General features: G+C 36.8%; 1 protein-coding gene across 7 annotated transcripts in view; it reads right to left on the bottom strand.

The window, feature by feature from the left end:
• Positions 1–262: 262 nt before the first annotated feature.
• Positions 263–17,580, bottom strand: part of Arhgap21 (Rho GTPase activating protein 21) — a 146,986-nt gene continuing 129,668 nt past the window's right edge. For 5 of the 7 annotated variants that reach the window (XM_023701954.1, XM_023701957.1, XM_023701959.1 and 2 more), the window contains 13 exons: positions 16,797–17,081; positions 13,499–13,563; positions 13,286–13,425; positions 12,743–12,885; positions 11,782–11,937; positions 11,618–11,696; positions 9,187–9,260; positions 9,019–9,108; positions 6,831–6,956; positions 6,607–6,648; positions 6,190–6,295; positions 4,263–4,294; positions 263–2,730 (listed from right to left, as the gene is read on the bottom strand). In XM_023701954.1, the coding sequence (XP_023557722.1) occupies positions 1,039–2,730; positions 4,263–4,294; positions 6,190–6,295; positions 6,607–6,648; positions 6,831–6,956; positions 9,019–9,108; positions 9,187–9,260; positions 11,618–11,696; positions 11,782–11,937; positions 12,743–12,885; positions 13,286–13,425; positions 13,499–13,563; positions 16,797–17,081 (3,030 nt within the window). In that variant the 3' untranslated portion in view covers positions 263–1,038. The remainder of the gene's footprint in view (positions 2,731–4,262; positions 4,295–6,189; positions 6,296–6,606; positions 6,649–6,830; positions 6,957–9,018; positions 9,109–9,186; positions 9,261–11,617; positions 11,697–11,781; positions 11,938–12,742; positions 12,886–13,285; positions 13,426–13,498; positions 13,564–16,796; positions 17,082–17,580) is intronic. The other 2 variants (XM_023701956.1, XM_023701958.1) reach the window with 1 other exon arrangement.

The raw sequence follows: 17,580 nt of genomic DNA, 5'->3' as shown, positions 1-17,580 counted from the left end.
GGAGCGATAGTCTGGTTAAGATGGGAAGTGTCACTCCAGGGAGACTTAAGGCCAGGCTTGAACAATAAACATGATCTTATGAAAAAGTAAAGAGTATACTTTAACTAAAAAAGTTAAATATCTGTGTACAGGGTGGAGATGAGGCTAATGTAGGCATTTACAAGAGATTCCTGTCAGTCACAGTTAGAAATATGGAAGTTAGAACCAATTAGTCATAGAATTGGGCAACATTTAAAAACAGAAGTTTCAACCCATACAAAGTTCACCAAAACAACTTTTATTTCCAGTGTTTAATTGGGTATGCACACAGGCATGACACAGGTTTGGATTCAGTAAGTTCTCATGCAGAATTATATTCTTATAAAGAAGCCAGTTCCATCCAGGCCTACTATCTACACACCTATGTTACAACATTTATATCAAATCTGGTATCTGAAGAAAAGATACACATATAATATGTTCATTTAAGTTATGTATTTTACAGAGAGATTAAAAATTCAAGTCACACAAAACTCAAAAACTGTATTAAAAGTTTGGATATAAAACTCAATCCACCTGGAATGACTAAAGAATGGAAGTTCTGTATCCACCTGTGTTAAAACTGGTAAATGTAATGAAATTTGTTACCGATAAAATGCATTTGTTTATTTGATGTAAGTTTATCTAATTTTAACAATATGGCACCCTAAAAATCAAATGTACTTTCATGATGAGGCACTTTTGTTAGTGATGAAACCAAAAGAACAGATTTGCTGCACACTAATGCCAGCGCTTCTCTTCAGTAAGTTGGGGGATATACTATGCAGTAAGTTGCAGCAAAGACCTTGCTCATTTGTGTACAACTATCCAATATACTTTGAAATACATACATGTGTTCTTCTGGCTGTAGTAATGCACTGTAAAGCTATTTCACAGTGCAAAATGATGAAACGAGCCCAAATGAAGGCTGCATAACAATTCTGGTACAAGAAAATATTTACAGAGTTACTGGAACGCGTAACAGCAGTTTCATATTTGATAGAGTGGACATGCCCCAGGTTAAAGATAGGGGTGGAACTGTGCCTTATTGCCAGGGGCTTCAGAGAGTTTATGAGGATGGGCATCTGCTGCAGAACAGACATCCTGGTTCCTGTTCTGGAAGCTTTCTCCATTGACTTGGCCAGGGGACTGCGGTGGTGTGGAAAGAAGGGGCCGCCTGGCTGCAGCCAAGGTATCAGAACTGCCAGTGTCACACTGCAGAGAAAGAGGTGTGTCAGTTGCAGGGGTTTCTGCAGTGTTAGGGTTCTCTGGCAAGGGCTCTCCGGTTTCTCCTCGGCTTAGGTCAGATGCACTGGTGCGCAAGCGTTCCCGGGCCAGCCAGTCTGAGATTGAGAGGTCCTGGGCTGAGCATTTTGGTTTTAACCGATTCACAGCTGAAAGTTCAGATTCTCTCTCCCCACTCTGCTCATGTGCTCTCCAGAAATTCAGAATGCTGATTTCAATAGCATCTCTATGCCCTCCTAGCGTGTGTCTACGTTTGATGTTTTTTCTTTTAGCAGTCTCAGGGTTTGTTTTTTGACTTCCTACTCCAAACATATCATCAGCAGGTGCTCTGGGTCTCAGTTTTAACCGATCTGCTATTTTTGTTTTCCAAGTGGGTTCCTGTTTTTCTGATTCATTTCTGGTTGGCGGCAGCAGACTCCCAGTTGATTTTCCTTTCTTCATGACATCAAACACTTTAGTTATCGAAGGTGTTTCTTTTTCATTCTTGGCATCTCCTAGACTTCCACTGTCTGACTTGAATCTAGCAGACTTTTTTCTGGACAGTGTATCACATTCAATAAGTTTGTGTGAACTAAAGAGCTGCCTCCGGCTTTCTAAACTGGGAGTCAAACTCCCCTCGGTACAGCTTGCTTCACTTCCTTCTGAGTTTCTCCGGCTCATCTTGGTAACCTCTGGGAGCTTTCCTCGGAAAAGCCTTTCTGACGTCAAAGCCACGGGGAAAACGGGAAAGTCATTCTCGCTGTCCGTCTCCACGGGGCGCCCCTCGCTGATCAGCTCACTGCGCTCATCATCAGCCTCATCTCCCTTGCTTTCTGCCACCGACTGCACCTCAGGGCTGATGCGGCTGGAGTCCAGGCTCGTCATGAATGTAGCAGATGAAGTTGTAGAATAGTCAGAGGTGATGGTGCCCACATTCACCAAAAACTCACTATGTTTAATTTCTGGACTAGTTGATTTCTTAGTGGAAAACCTTGCCAGAGAAGCCTGGGAAGATGTGCTGAGCAAAGTGCCGGAGTCAGAGCCAGTCTCCTCCAGGTGGGAGGACTTTGCTGGCAGAAGGGATCTGGGACTCTCTTTCAGAATGGTAAAGCGACAGCTCAGGGTGGGTGACCGGTTCAGCTTTGAGCTGTGAGGGGGTGACAACTCCTCAGAGGGTGTGCTCTCCTTTCGCAGCAGTGTCTTCTCTTCTCTTGATGTGCTGGTATCTTTCTTAGCACTATTTTCTTTGGCAACGAGGATCCTCTGTTTTCTGCCCGATGTCTCACTTTCTTTTTTGGACTCTTCTTTAGTATCACCATGACACTGTTCCACATTTTCCTTCTTAAAAAATACACTGTCCAATTCATCTTCTGAGCTGCTGGGTTGTGCTTTTTCTTTTGGCTTTTTCCTCTTGCGACTAGCAGCTGCAAAGATGGAGGATACAAGCAGTTCCCTGCTATACTGATCCTTCCCAGATCCCCAAGAACCCTAGAGGATGACAACAAGAGAAATAAGACTGAGCAGAACACACTGAGTGGACTTTCTATTTTCCCCCTAAATATGTTTCTTAAAGAATTAAATCTACTAAAGCTCTAGAAGCACAGAAAAAGTGTCATTTGTTTTCTTATACCCTTTAAAACTTATGCCAAAAATATATTTTCATTTACACTCTCTGCCTACTTCTTTGCCAAGACATTTGCATCTGTTCTTTCCAGGTGATAATTTGTGTGTAGTGGCATCTACTTTTCCTGATCCTTATTAATTTCTCTAAAACTACAGACTTTCCTGCTTCTGTAAGCTCTGGCACCCTTCATTTCCTGCACAGGGAACACAGATTCCAGACTAAACAACATTCTGACACAGGTGGGCCAGAATGGGCCAGGGAAAAGCTGGAGGGAAATGGCTTTGCTCTCAGGAGATGCACGTTACAACATTTAGGGGTATAGTTATGTGTACAACTAACTCAAATGAGGAAAAAAAATATATGTATTACACGAAGTCCCTGACTTACAAACGAGTCATAAACATTCACAGGTGTACTGAATATGACTCACTGTGTCAGCTTATGAATGAATCTGACTATAAACAAGTCTTCCAGAGCAGAACTCATTCTCATTCATAAGTTGGACTTACTGTATTTAAATATATCAGAATTTGTCAATGGAGGATTTAGGGTTTGGGTGCTGTTATTCTAACAGCTTTACTGTAGCCTTAACACTTTTCACAATAAAAATTTGGAGACAATTCTAAGTGATACGATATTTAAATGTGGCATATAAAATTCACATTTAATTGTAAAATATAATAATCTAAAAAACTGTGCTTGGGTGTTGCTGTCAATCAAATACAAATTACATTAAAATACAAAAACAGAACTAGTAATTTTGCTGAAAAGAAAGCAAGAATATATATATGCACTACACACACACACACACACACACGCACATAATCTACAACAATGTATAAATCTATTATACTAAAATATCTGCACATAAAATGACATGTTTTGGACTTGCTTGAAAATAGTTCCAGAAGGAGGAAAAGGGAAAGAATGTGAAGAAGCAGGATTGGCTAAAAATTGTTGAAGATGAGTAATAAGTTCATGGAGACTGATTAGACCATTTTCTCTATTTTCATATACATGTTAGAAAAAAATTTTTTCATGTTAGCAAAATTTCAAAAACAAAGAGGGGCAGGGAGATGGCTCAGTAGAATAAATGTGTGCTTGGCAAGCACAAGGGCTTGCGTTCAATCCCTGGTTCTGCAAAAAAAAAAAAAAAAAAAGAACAAAGGGGAAGAAGCTTGGTTGTTTGCATTTAATAACTATTCTATCAGAAACTCCACAGTCCAATTCATAATCTAGTATTCTAACTTACTTGAAGAACTAATTTTTCCATCTATTAGACTTTGTTGCTTTGGTTCATCAGGTATGGATAAAGATGCACTTGAATATTAATCACAGTGATTACTCAAAAAGCAATTCCCCCTAAAATACTTGCAAACTGCATACAACAATTTACCTTAGATTTTGTCGAGTCACTAGTAGCTGAATCTGTGAAGAAGTAAATAAAACATGATCAGTATTAGCCAATCTTTAGTACTTTCAACAAACAATGCAAAACTTATGGAGAAGACAGGCACAGAACAAAATGTGAAAGCAAAACTCAAAACAATAGAACACAGTGGATAGTCAGAGCTCACAAAGATGCAAGCTGCACCACAGAAAGCCACCGCCATGAAAGGATGCTGTGAATTGTAGGCAGAACCAGCTCAATGATAAGAATGGCAAAGGAGCCCTGTACTAAACAAAAACAGAAATACTAATGTTTATTTCTAAATATTAAATCTAGCAATAAAGAAGCTTAAAGACCTTTTAAGAATTGTATTATGTACCACATCCTGTATCTCAGACTGATACACAATGTAGAACTTTCAGATTGTTGGCTGCCCTAGCTACAAATTGAGATACTTGTACTGGTGTATTTTGTTAATTTTTGTCAGACTGAAATTTTAAAAGCATATACTGTATAAGTATGGAGACAAAAGAGGCCCCAGGATAACCCTGCTTCCAGGTTATTTTGGTTTTATTTTACATAAAGCTGATTTTTATGCTTCAGACCCCAGTTCCATATCAGTGTAGTCAGGGATCCTTTTGACTATTTGGTTAAATTGCTACCAGTTTTATAATTTATCTATTAACAGATGCTATTATGGAAATGGAAAATGGAGACCATAATTTTACTGTCTGGCAAAAACTCAGATTATACAATTATAAAGAGGGTAGGAAGGGGCTAGCACTATTCAAAATAATACTGATTTTGTTATTTTATCTTTCAACTTCATGGAAATTGATCTTCAAAATTAATGAGCTGAGCCCCGTGCCACGCCCCTTTTAACACATGGCTAAATGCTTTATGACTTTAAGAACTGGTAGACCATACCATGCTATTTCTCCTCAGGGTCTGCTTCAGAAATAACAAGAAACAGCAGAAAAACTTTTAAGAAAGTAGTATTGATCTGTTTACAATATTCTTAAGAGAGAAACTTTACACCACAGATCAACTGTGAATTTACAAGAATCGGGGATTTCTGCAGACAAGGCAGCTACAGTGTGGACAGCAGTCCTCCTTCTTCCTACAGTTCCAGCTGTCCATCAGGGACATCACAGAATCCACTAGTGACATTACCGTGTGATAGACTCCTCCCACTTCGCCTGTTCAACATCAGTATAGATTTGCCTGTGTCAGTAATGCTGAAAAAAACCCTTTAAGACTAAAACAAGAACTAGAGACAAAGGGAGAACATTGTGTGAAACAACATGCTAGATTAGTGCAACAGTTTGGCAGGAAAAGGTTTTCATCAAAAGAGCCTATAAAAACTAATACTTAACCAAGCATTAGGGTGGCAATAGGAAACAGAAGAAAATAAAGGTCAAATAGATTGACTTTTACTGTGACATTTATGGTGACAGATAATGTACTACATTTATGAGAATGGTGTCCATTAGCAGTTTTACATGTTAACTGGCTGCTTTTCACAGAACTTCTAGCTCAAGAACTCTGTATACAGTCTCAACCATACTTTCTGCCATCACAGCAACCACATATTCAGTAGCATGTATCTGTTTTACCTTGTGATGACTATTACATGGAAACTGTGGATTAAAAAAAAAGAACAAAACAGTGGTTTGCATGCTCATTTTCCTCATATTTGATTCTGACAAACATTACAACTCCATGCACTGTCAATGGCATTATAGGCACTGGAAGATAACTGAGGTCAATCAGAAAAGGAAGGTTTTTAATTAGTTGAAAGGAAAAAAAAAAAAAAGAGAAAGAAAAAGAAACTAAAATCAGAGTGAATTATTACATATGACTGATTTGCTCTTTCATGTTATAAGAATGCAGTTTTAAACCTAGGGATCAATACTGCCCAGGCAAGAGTTACCTGATACATCTCCAGGGGACACGCCTGTCCTTCCAATGTTGGTGAGTAAGTGATCTATGTTTGGCACTGGCTGGGAGTCTACTGTGTTTTCCTCCTGTACTGTTGTCTATGGTTAACAAACAAAGATCTCTTCATCATCGCTTCAAATATACTTTCTTTAAAATTCAAACATTTAATTAAAGACACATTACTGAACAAAGCACCTGGCTTAATTTTCTTACATTAGTTATATACAAATATTTGAAAAGTAAGCATCATACTTGTGTTTTCATTAGATCAGAAACTGAGGAGGTAGCGACCTGCTTCCAGGGTGCAAAGCAGACAATAGCATACAAAGCAGGAGGTTGACACTGTTGTAGCATCAGGATCTGTGTCCCAAGTGAAAATAAGTGAGTAGAAATGATGGCCAATACTTACAAGAGGCTCTTCAGCACCTTCTTCTGTGAAAAACCAGTCATGCTAAAAGTTAAAATAAAAAGGTGAAAAGAAAAATTAAATAACCTCCTATATATATTTCTACCTTGGAAGATAGTACAGAAAAGGTATTTCTTGGGATAAAAGAATTATAAGCAACTTTTGCCTACCAAGTATCAGCTGCTCATGAAAATGAATGGTCTCAAAGAGATGCAGCGGGAACTTACATGCTGGATGAGTGTTTCTACTATCTTGTACTGATCAGGCATGTGGGTGACCATGTGTGTCATATTGTCTTCTGATGTTCGAACTAGAGTTGGGCCAAAAACAATGGCCAGGTTTCTTGGTTCCATCTGGAAGAATTAAAAAATATCGACGTTTTCTTAAAGAATTAAATTCCCATTGCAGGTTTGGGTATTTTACTTCTGAAAAGTTCTTTTTCAAGAAAAAACAAGAGTTGACTAATACAGGTAAAAACTAAATATTTAATGAGAATGTGCAATGCCTAACTGGTATTCATTTGTCTCAATAAGTCTGTGATTAAAAGCAACTGATTTGATTTTAAACTAGCTCCTGGAAATGGATTAACTGACAACATTTTTAAAGCAGGTAATCGGGAGACCCCTTACCTCAAGATATGAAAATGAAAAAGGATTGTAAAGATATATAAAGGGTTCAAGATTTGCTCCAGTATTATATCCATCAAGGTCTACATCCATCAATAATCTTTTTTCAGACCAATTTTTACTTCAGCCAAATCCTGTGAAGCTCTTTGCTCCAGTACATACCTCATTTTTACATATTTACATGTAATGATAATTGTATATGGATACAACTGAGGATACAGTTTTAGCTAGGTCCTATATCAAACTAAGAACTTTGGGGCATGGAGATAGCTCTAAAATGTCTTATACAGAATTTGTTTTATTGTGCAAACAAAACCTACATATTACATTTGACTGATGCATTTGGTTTCAATTTTTCATCTTTTTCCTCAGTCACTGATGATTGTTACCTGAATCAGTTCTATTATTAGAAGTTTAAAAATGATTTTTTGAGTGTTGACTTTGTATCCAGCTACACTACTGAATTTGGTTATTAAATCTAGCAGTCTTTTGGTGGAGTTTTTGGAGTCTCCTAATGTAGAGTATTATGTCATCTGCAAATAATGATAACTATAGAGTTAGAAAATCATCATTTTTTATTTTTAAACTACTAACCTAATAATACCACTACTTCTCAAACTCTTTGATGAAACTGAAAGGGAAGCAATGCTCCTGAATTCATTCCTGGAAGCAAACATTACTCTGACAGCAAAACCAGAGAAATACCCAATTAGGAAAGAGAACTACAGGCCTCTCTCTCTAATGAATATAGATGCAATAATACTCAATAAAATACTAGCAAACAGAATGTAGCAGATCACCAAGATTATATACCATGACCTGGTGAGATTTACCCTACAGATGTAGAGATGGTTCAACATATGTAAATCAATAAATGTAATACACCATATTAACATAGCCAAGGACAAAAACTGTGATTATCTCAACAGATACAGAAAAAGCTTTTGACGAACTCCAGCACCCATTCATGATAAAAACCCTACAGAAAATTGGACTAGATGGTCTTTACCTCAATCTGATAAAAGGTACCTATGACACACCAATAGCCAACATCATAACAAATGGAAAAAAACTGAAAGCTTTCACTCTCAAATCAGGAACAAACAAGGATGTTCACTGTCTCCACTCTTATTCAACATAGCCCTGGAAAATTTAGCCAGAGCATTTACACAAGAAATAAGAGGAATAATGATAGGAAAGGAAGTCAAATATTCATTATGTGTAGGTTTTGCCTGTACAATAAAACATATGCCTGTAAAAAGAGATTTTAGAAATAAGCAGGACATGGTGGTGCATGTCTGTAATCCCAGCACTCAGGAGGTTGAGACAGGATTATTAAGAGTCCCATGTCCAGCCTGGTCTCTACATAAGTGAGACCCTCTCAAAACTCCAGATGAATTGATTATTAAACAGTATTTATAGCAAATTTTATTTGATTAATTAATGTAGCAGCCTTAAAAGGGAGGACATATTGAAAAGTAAAGATCTTATTGTTCTCTGGGGACCATATGGTACCCTTTTTGACAGATGTACATAAGTCACCTATTCATAATAGTGAGAATATAGATGAAATTCAATAAATGTAAAGTGAAGTACATTTTGAAAATAGTGAGTGAAAGCTGGTTAGCTGTGAATCCTTCTCTTTTAGAGGGATTCGGTTGATCTGATGTTATTTTAGAGCTTTTGTTGAATTATAAGATGATTTTTGATTTTTGGCACAAAGCGAAGATACATATGTTTTAGAGCTAAGCCCCTAAAAATCCATTTCTTAAATATATACCTTACATACCTTATTTTTTTCTGAGTTTTCTGCCACTGTCTTCAGATGAGCTGAGAGAAACTTGAGTGTTTCATAATGATGTTCAGGTAAATCATGAATCTGAAACACATTATCCTCATGGTGGGTTTAAGTGCTGCATTTTAGCTGTACCTCTAGCAATAAAAAAACAATACCTACTAGTCTCTTTAATGTTTTCAGTCGATCTAGAGGATCCTCTTTACGATTGGCTTCAATAAAATCGGCATACTTATCTGACAACAATAAGAACAACAAAACAGATGTATCTTAAATTGCTTGCATGACTTATCCAGTTATCCTTTGGGATTTAATTGAAAAAAAAAAAATACACGGAAGATCTCAAATGGCCTTCAAAATGTAAATTTCTAAAATATGTTGTTTTAAAATCCAAGTCTTATCAACAAATAGAAAATTCAAAAATATGTGAGTTCCTTGAGGGTACCACCCAATATTTATGTAGCCTGTCTATTGTCCTCCACCCTCAACAACACCTACTACAGCAATTCAATTACTTGGCTTGATTGAAAAGATGTTTTTCTAATAATTATACTTTATTATGCCTGAAGACTTTCCACTGAAAACAATGTACTTTTATGCTGTCAACATAAATGAAACAGATAATATGTATTTTATTGACTTGACAATGTTATTTATATTTTATTGATCAACTTTTTAGAATGTTGAGGTAATTTTTTAAAGTTTTATTTTCATTAGTACCTACTTTCAGTATATATTTACACCCCTTATGAGGAGTTGATTCATGCAGAGGACACATCTCAATTCCTTTCTCTATCCCTTTTCCCTTTCCACCCTCTCCTCATCCATCTCTTGATTCCCTTCCCTTTTGAAATCTACCTCCCTACTTCCTATTATCTGTTATTTTGCTCCTTTTTTATAACTAGAGCATCTCATATAAGAGAAACTATGAGATATGTAAGTTTATCTGATTCACTTCACTTAACATTATGGCCTCAAGATGCAGCCATTTGCTTATAAATGACTCAAGTTTATTCTTCTTTATGGGAGAGTAGTAGAGTACTCTACTGCATGTAAATACCCATTTTGTTCTATCCATTCATTTGTTGATGGACATACAGGCTGCTTCCAAGATTTAGCTAGTGTAAATTGTGCTGCTATAAATAAGGTTATACACATAATGGCCTTAACTCTTTGGGGAAGATTCCTAGAAGGGAAATAATGTGTTTTTTTGTGTGTAATTTCCATACTGATTTCCATAGTGGTTGTGCTAGTTTACAATCCCACCTGATGGTGGCCAATCTTTCTGGAGTGAGATGGGAGTCTGTTATTTTAATTTGCATTTCTCTACTGTTGAACATTTCTTCATGTACTTATTGACTATTTGTATTTCTGTGAACTGTCTAATCATTTCATTGCCCCAAGTTTGTTTTTTTTTTTTTGGGGGGCGGCCTTTATTTTATTTATTTATTTATTTATTTTATTGAGAAACAAACAGCACTGAGACAGCTTCAAAACTGATTAGTAGGACAGTTTCAATGATTAATATACTGCATATTATTGTCTTTGTAGTATTTATTCATAGTACAAGATACAAATGTAATATCCTGTCCAAACACCATTAGTACGAATCTTTCTTCTCATTGAATTAAGAGAAAGTAGCTGTATATCCATCCTAACTATTTGTATATACAGATACAAAATGGGCCTTCATTTATAACCACTTTTTCTGTTTAGTTTTTTCAGAGATGGGTATTCCATTGCCATTTAAATATTGTAGGTGCGTGAATTCAGCAAAACAATCCAACATAGTCCAGTAGTCCATAATAGTAGCAGGTTATCCATAGGACTGGCAATGTCAGAAGTTGTTGACTTTTACAGCTCAGCATATTAATATGGCTTTACTTTCTATACCTCATTTTTATACTTTTCTGCTGCATAGTTAAGACCAAAGTAAAGCACAACCTACATAACAAGAAATGTAACTTTTGTATCTGACAAGGTCTATCAAATCCCCTCAGGATTTACCCTGAAATCTGTACTGCAATTTGTAGATCCTTTGTCAGTGTCAGCCATGTGGATGAGTCACAGGCAATGTTTGACCAATTTGCTCTCTGCGAAAGCTTGAGAGAATGTTTTCTCTCCATGTAACTCTCCGTTGTTGATCACTTTCTTCTGTGGCCCCATAATCTCCTTGATCAGAAAATGTGGGACATCACTGAGTTACAGGATGTTATAGTACAGGTTCTCTTATGTCCTGAGTCCTCTGTTTTTTTTTTCAGTACTGGCGACTAAACTCAGGACCTTATGCTTGCCAGACAAGCACTTATTCTACTGAGCTATCTCCCTGGTCCTACTGCCCAAGTTTTAATTGGATCTTTTATTTTGAACTCTTTATATACTTAAGATATTAGTCTTTTTCCATTGAAATATAGCATAAGAAAAATCCAAATCACAAAATTATGCATTTTACATAAAATTAAATTAGAACCTCTAGTTCTGTTTGAGAAAAACTGTTCTCTGCCAGGTTCAATATAATTATTAATATTCTATGGTTTTCTGACATTGTAATATTAACTGTTTCTCCTGGCTTCTTTCTTAGGAGTTAACTTACCATTTGTGAAGAGAGGCTCAGGGAGCTTTCTGAAGAAGGATTTTAGTAAACTGCTTATCACATTCAAATCTCGCCATTTCTAGGTATGCAAAATAGAAATACATTTCTGTAGTCAATATTACCAAAGGATAAAAAATCTACATCAGTCATTAAAAAAAACTTACATCATCTTGTATATCGATATCAGCCATTCCCTTGTTGAGTTCCTCTTGCATACTTGAAATTGCTGCATTATTTCCAGGAACTCTGTAAATACCTGTATATTCAAGACCTCGTTCTTCAACTAATTTGCAACATATGTCAACTATTAATGGAATATACTGCAAAACAAGATATAAACATTTTATTTAACACAGCACAGTTTTATATTTAATTAGTGATTGTTTATGACATGTTTTAAAGGGCCTTTTTCATCCAAAGAGGAACATGTGTAGAGAAAATAAAGGATATATCCAGTTGAGAACTGGGAATAGATAAAACCAGCAAGAGCTATTTGAGGAAGTGAGAGGAGAAGGCAAAGGCTAAGGCAGAACAAGACAGGCCCTTGGGGAGGTAAGAGTAAACAGACACAAGTAAGAAGGTGGGATAAATTAGAAGAGTAGGGTATCAATCAACTCATGAAATGAGTGCTGGAACGGCTATAGTTAACAAACACACATGCACGCTTACTATACAGTGTGTGTGCATGCATGTGTGTGTACACGCACAAGTGTGTAGTACTGGGGTAGAACCCAGGGCTTCCTATGTGCTATACAAGTGTACTCTACCACTAGCCCTATTTACTGTATTTTCTCAAGTCTTTCTTGTTTCTTCCATAAGATGCTATCAAAAACACATTATTTGAAATTGAATATTTACTGACCTTTTCAGATATATCTCTAAAGATGAGTCATTATCCATTTCAGGTCATTAGAAAAAAACAGATAAAATCACACACACACACACACACACACACACACACACACACACACACACACACACACAGAGCCAGAGAAGTATTTAAGGAAACTAAGGTCTGCTACAGAGAGAAAAATTCAACCGACTTGAAATGCTGTATACTGAAGTCCTGTTATAGTTGTAGCTGAATTAATGACTTTGGGAAACCAGGTGGCTGGTGTTTCCTACCCGATTGGTATGAGCTGGTGGGCAGTCATCCAGTCTGACACCGAACGTCCCTGTAGCAGCAGGCTTTTTTTCAAATGTCTTTCTCATGATACTTGGAATGCCTTTTCTCCATGTGCCTTTGTCTTTTGGGGGACTCGTATCATCTTTTGATTGTTATTGAAAACAAAATGACACAAAATGAAGTATTTAAATTATGAATCTAAAAATCTTTATCAACATTTGCAAAAACTGAAATGCTATAAAACATCCCACTTTTATGAAAATATTTTCCTCCTACTATGTCACTCATTTTAACCTTCCACACAACTTTTATATGCACTGTGATTCTTTGAATCAGTAGGAAAGCAAAATTAGTATGTCTTCATAAGATTTTAGCAAAGAAAAAAATACTGTTTTTTCTAAAAAGTGATAGTACATATGTCTCTGAGTCATTCAGTGTTACACTCTTCTCCCTTTGTCTTGATTACAGGAGATGTGGTCTTGGGCCTTACCTCAAATCCCATTTTTTTCTGGCAAATCTGCCCAATAAACTAACATCAGTACCTTTATTGAGAAGCCTCCTTTCTGACTCTTCCTTTGGGGAGTGTGGACTTTGAGTCTTTGCCTCTGATTTACTACCAAGCAGAGTTTGCCTGATGCTGAGACTCTGGCGAGGTGTTTTTGGCAATTGTTCTGCTTTGCTGCTGAAAGAAATGAGCATTTATTAACTTTCCCATCTCACATCTGAATTAACTAAAGGCATGATGGGACTCTCACCTCATCAAATTGTTATATTCTTTTATTCTTCGGCTAATGAGATCTCTGTTAGTAACTCCAGTGTCCTTAAGAAAAAAACAGAAGGTAACATTAAAAAGTTAATTTTAAACACAATGAAATGATGCCTACTTATTTTTTTCTTTTGAAGCTTTCCATTGTACTAATCTGCTTGTTCAACATAAACTTTTTTATTTTTTGGAGCTGTTTCAAAACCTCTATTTAACATCCTGTGACAAATGTTCTAAGAGCCTCCTTCCATTGTCAAGAGTTTTATATCTGTGCAATATGTAGAATAGTGCCAGAAAAAAACAAGTGTTCAACACTTAATGAGTTACCATTTTTCATAACTTGGGGAGTCCTTTTTTTCTTTAATAGTGTGAAGAATGGTCCGTATTAAAAATAATACGTTTGGACAAAAGATAAAATACTGCTAGAATTTGTTAATGATTAACTTGTAGGAACATTAGAGAATGTGAAATTATATCATAAGCAGCATTTAGATTATCAAGGGAAAGGCCCAAAATTTGTTTTTTCCTTTAAATCTCAGCAAGATCACGTTTATAGTATACTGCATGGTAAACCCAGAGATGAACATGAAGGGATCTTTTTTGTACTGATTTCATTTAAATATTGACACAAGTTTTCAAATCTTTTAAAAATTTTTCTCATTTTCATTATAATAAAAGACAGTTTATAAAGAAAGCAAGTTTTGGAGTTAAAAAAAGTCTTGAATTTAAACTTATTACCCTTCTAGGGTAAGGACTGTGGCTCAGTGGTACTGTGCTTGCCTGGCACACATAAGGTCTTAGGTACAGCCCATTATGGGGAATTAACTCTTCTAGTACAGAGATCATATGACCAAGATCTAGAATAAGAGTGTAGGGAGGCCTGCTCCTTAGCTCAGTTCTTTAAGTGGCTGCTTCAACAAAGCAATCAGGCTCAGGTTGCTGGGGTTCGATACCCACAACTCAAACCAGCTAAACCTGTGCTGAAGGCATTCGGAGCCAAAAAAAAAAAAAAAATCTAACTCAAGCCAACCAAACCTGCCCTGAAGGCATTCTGCACCAGCCCCCCCCCAAAAAAAAAAACCAAACAAACATTTACTTAATTACTTTGAAACAGTATCCTTGTTTATAAAATGGTGAAAATTAACAAAAATATTCATATGGTTGCTGAGATTAATTCATATGTTTAAGAACAGAATCTGCCACATGGTAAGTGCTCAGAGAACTATTATATACCATGCACTATGCATTTTTCACAATCAGTATATCTCATTCAATCCTCAAAACAGCCTTACATTTCACAGATTACTACTTGAGGAAGTTTCTGTTTTTTGAGATAGGGCCTCATTATGCCTGTTGGCCTCTAACTTGAGAGTCTCCCACCTTATCCTTCTGAGGGCTGAGATTACAGGTGTGCCCCACCAGCTTTTGGTTCCATTTAAAGGAAATTGAACAGGGACATTGTCTGCCTGACGGAATGACTGGGACATAGCTGGTACTTATTAAACAGGAACTCCTCTGAATTTTAAAACTGAAATCTCAATTTGCAATCTCACTCTGTTCAATTTATAAAATTCAGGTCTGATGCTCTATGTGGGAAATAGTTGTAGAATGAAGGTCACATTGGTAAGAATTTGGGGTTAATTCTTAACCACAAACAAGGCAGGGTGCAAACTAACAGAGGGAAATAAAAAGCAGGCTTTTTGATCATGGTATATACATTTTCATATTTGAATTGGAGTAATGAAATGATTAGCTTAGAGAACATTATTTGTATGGCTTTACAGTTAATGTAGATGTCCCTGAGTATAGTAAACAGGAGAAAAGAACTTTATGACTTCTTTGGTTATAAGAGGCATGAAAAGGCGTGTAAAGAAAACAGCATTAATGATATAAAGGAGAGGTAGTACTCTAAATAAAACCTTGATTTCATCATTGGTAGATTATCTCAAAAAGGTTTACAGTTATACATACTTTATAAACTACTTTTACTATTGAAATTCCTGCCATAACAATATCTTCTTGGGGGAACTACCCGCTCGGGCCTCCCTCCTGTCCCTCTCTCGGGACTGGAGCTTTCTTTCTCTCAATAAATATATTCTGCTCAAAAAAAAAAAAAAAACAAAAAAAAAAAAAAAAAAAAAAAAAAAAACAATATCTTCTTGATGGCTATAAGATGGAAATTCTCAAGTCATTAAATAGGATTTTTGATGATGCATATTTTCTTAGAAAGTAATCATTACACAATAGGCTTTTGTAATTCCATTAATAAAAACCATCAGTATCTCTGCCTATATATAGTAACTTGTTTTGTAATATATTTTTAAAAGTTTTTTAAAAATTATTTATTTATTTATTTTTATTTTTGGTGGAACCAGGGATTGAACTCAGGCCCCTGTGCTTGCCAGGGAAGCGCTTATTCCACTGAGCTATCTCTCCAGCCCCTGTAATATATTTTAAGCCCACAAAAATCTTGTTTTTTGAGATCACAAAATAGATCTGTTGGACATAGCATAGGTGGGTGTGGTGATGCACAGTTGTAATCCCAGTACTCAGGAGGCTGAGGCAAGAGAATTACTGCAAGTTCAAGGCTGGCTTGGAATACATAGTGAGTTCAAAGACAGCCTGAACTACACTGAGAATGAAAGAAGAAAAGAAAATTTGGTCATAAAGGCACAGCTGACCTTTTCTATCTGTAAGTCCTACATCTGTGGATTCAACCAACCTGGGACTAAAACATTTATAAAAAATTTACATGTGCACTAAGCAGGTATAAGCCTTTTTCTGTTGGCATTCTTTCCTAAACCATACAGTGTAACAATTATTTGTTAAGCATGTACATTGTATTGGGTACTAGAATTTATTGATTGATTTATTTGCGGAACCAGGGATTAAACTCAGGCCCCTACTGAGCCATCTCTCCAGCCCCCTGTGCTGGGTATTATAATATACAGCTGATTTCAAGCACAAAGGAGAATGTGGCTAGGTTATGTACAAATACAATGCCATTTCATTCAAGAAACCTGAGCCCCACAGATGCTGCTACCTGTAAAGGATCCTAGGCCAATCCTCAACAAATGCCCAGGCACAAGCAGCAGTGACTAGAAGTAGGAACCTGGTTCTCCTGCCTGACTCCCTCCTTCTGAGAAGGCAGAATACATACTGCCTATTTTGCCAGTCAGTGCTGGTGATTTTCAGTAAAGTGATCAACAGTAAGTATGGCTGAATTTTACCAATTAGTTCAGCATTGCGGAAAACCCTGTGGCAGTGCCAGCGCCAGCTTCCACCCATACCTCTTCATTTAGGTTGCTACTTTCCTGGATGGTCTTGATCCAGGCCAACATGTCATCTCTGTCCTCAGCCTGAAACAGGCACTCGCAGTCAGATGTGGTAAGTCGAAATACGTTTTTCCTCTTGGTCTCACTGTAAGAGATGTCTATAAGGCAGGCATTAACACTGATGGGCTGTTCTTCCTCAGATGGCGTTGTCTGCTCTCTTTTATCCTTGTACAAGTACAGTGAGTGGCCTCGAAGGACAACATACATCTGTTTCCAGGGCCGAATACTTCCACCAACTCGCTAGAAAACAGGAATTGGTTCATGATAAGTAATATGTAGCTACATCTTTGTGACAGGAACAGCACACTCAGCAGCAACCTCAGTGTGTGTGTGTGTGTGTGTGTGTGTGTGTGTGTGTGTGTACACCTGGTGCAGCAGGCATGTGATTTGTCCTGAAATACTTTTCCAGAAGAGGAAAGAAAAAACCAGAGTGGAAACCAAGTTAGGTAAAGTATCTATATCAAAATCAAATATAGCAAAGACCCAAATTTAATTCAACTGGGAAGAGAAAATTAACAAAAATAAAATAAGTGTCACTATATTAAAAACTCTAAATGTATAGGGGGAAAAAATTCAAATTTTGCTGAATCTTGCTAAGATTCAGGCTGTGTGTGGTGGCTCACACTTGTAATCCCAGCATTAGGGAGGCTGAAGCAGGAGGATTCACTGTGAGAGACCAGCCTGGGCTGCAAAGTGAGCTCAAGGCCAGCCTGAACTGTATAATGAGACCCTGTCTTAA

Source organism: Octodon degus, unplaced genomic scaffold (genome assembly GCF_000260255.1).
Source record: "Octodon degus isolate 3935 unplaced genomic scaffold, OctDeg1.0 scaffold00145, whole genome shotgun sequence".
NCBI classification, from domain to species: Eukaryota; Metazoa; Chordata; class Mammalia; order Rodentia; family Octodontidae; genus Octodon; species Octodon degus.
Note: the sequence above shows the minus strand (reverse complement) of the source record. Positions and strands in the feature narration are given on the sequence as shown.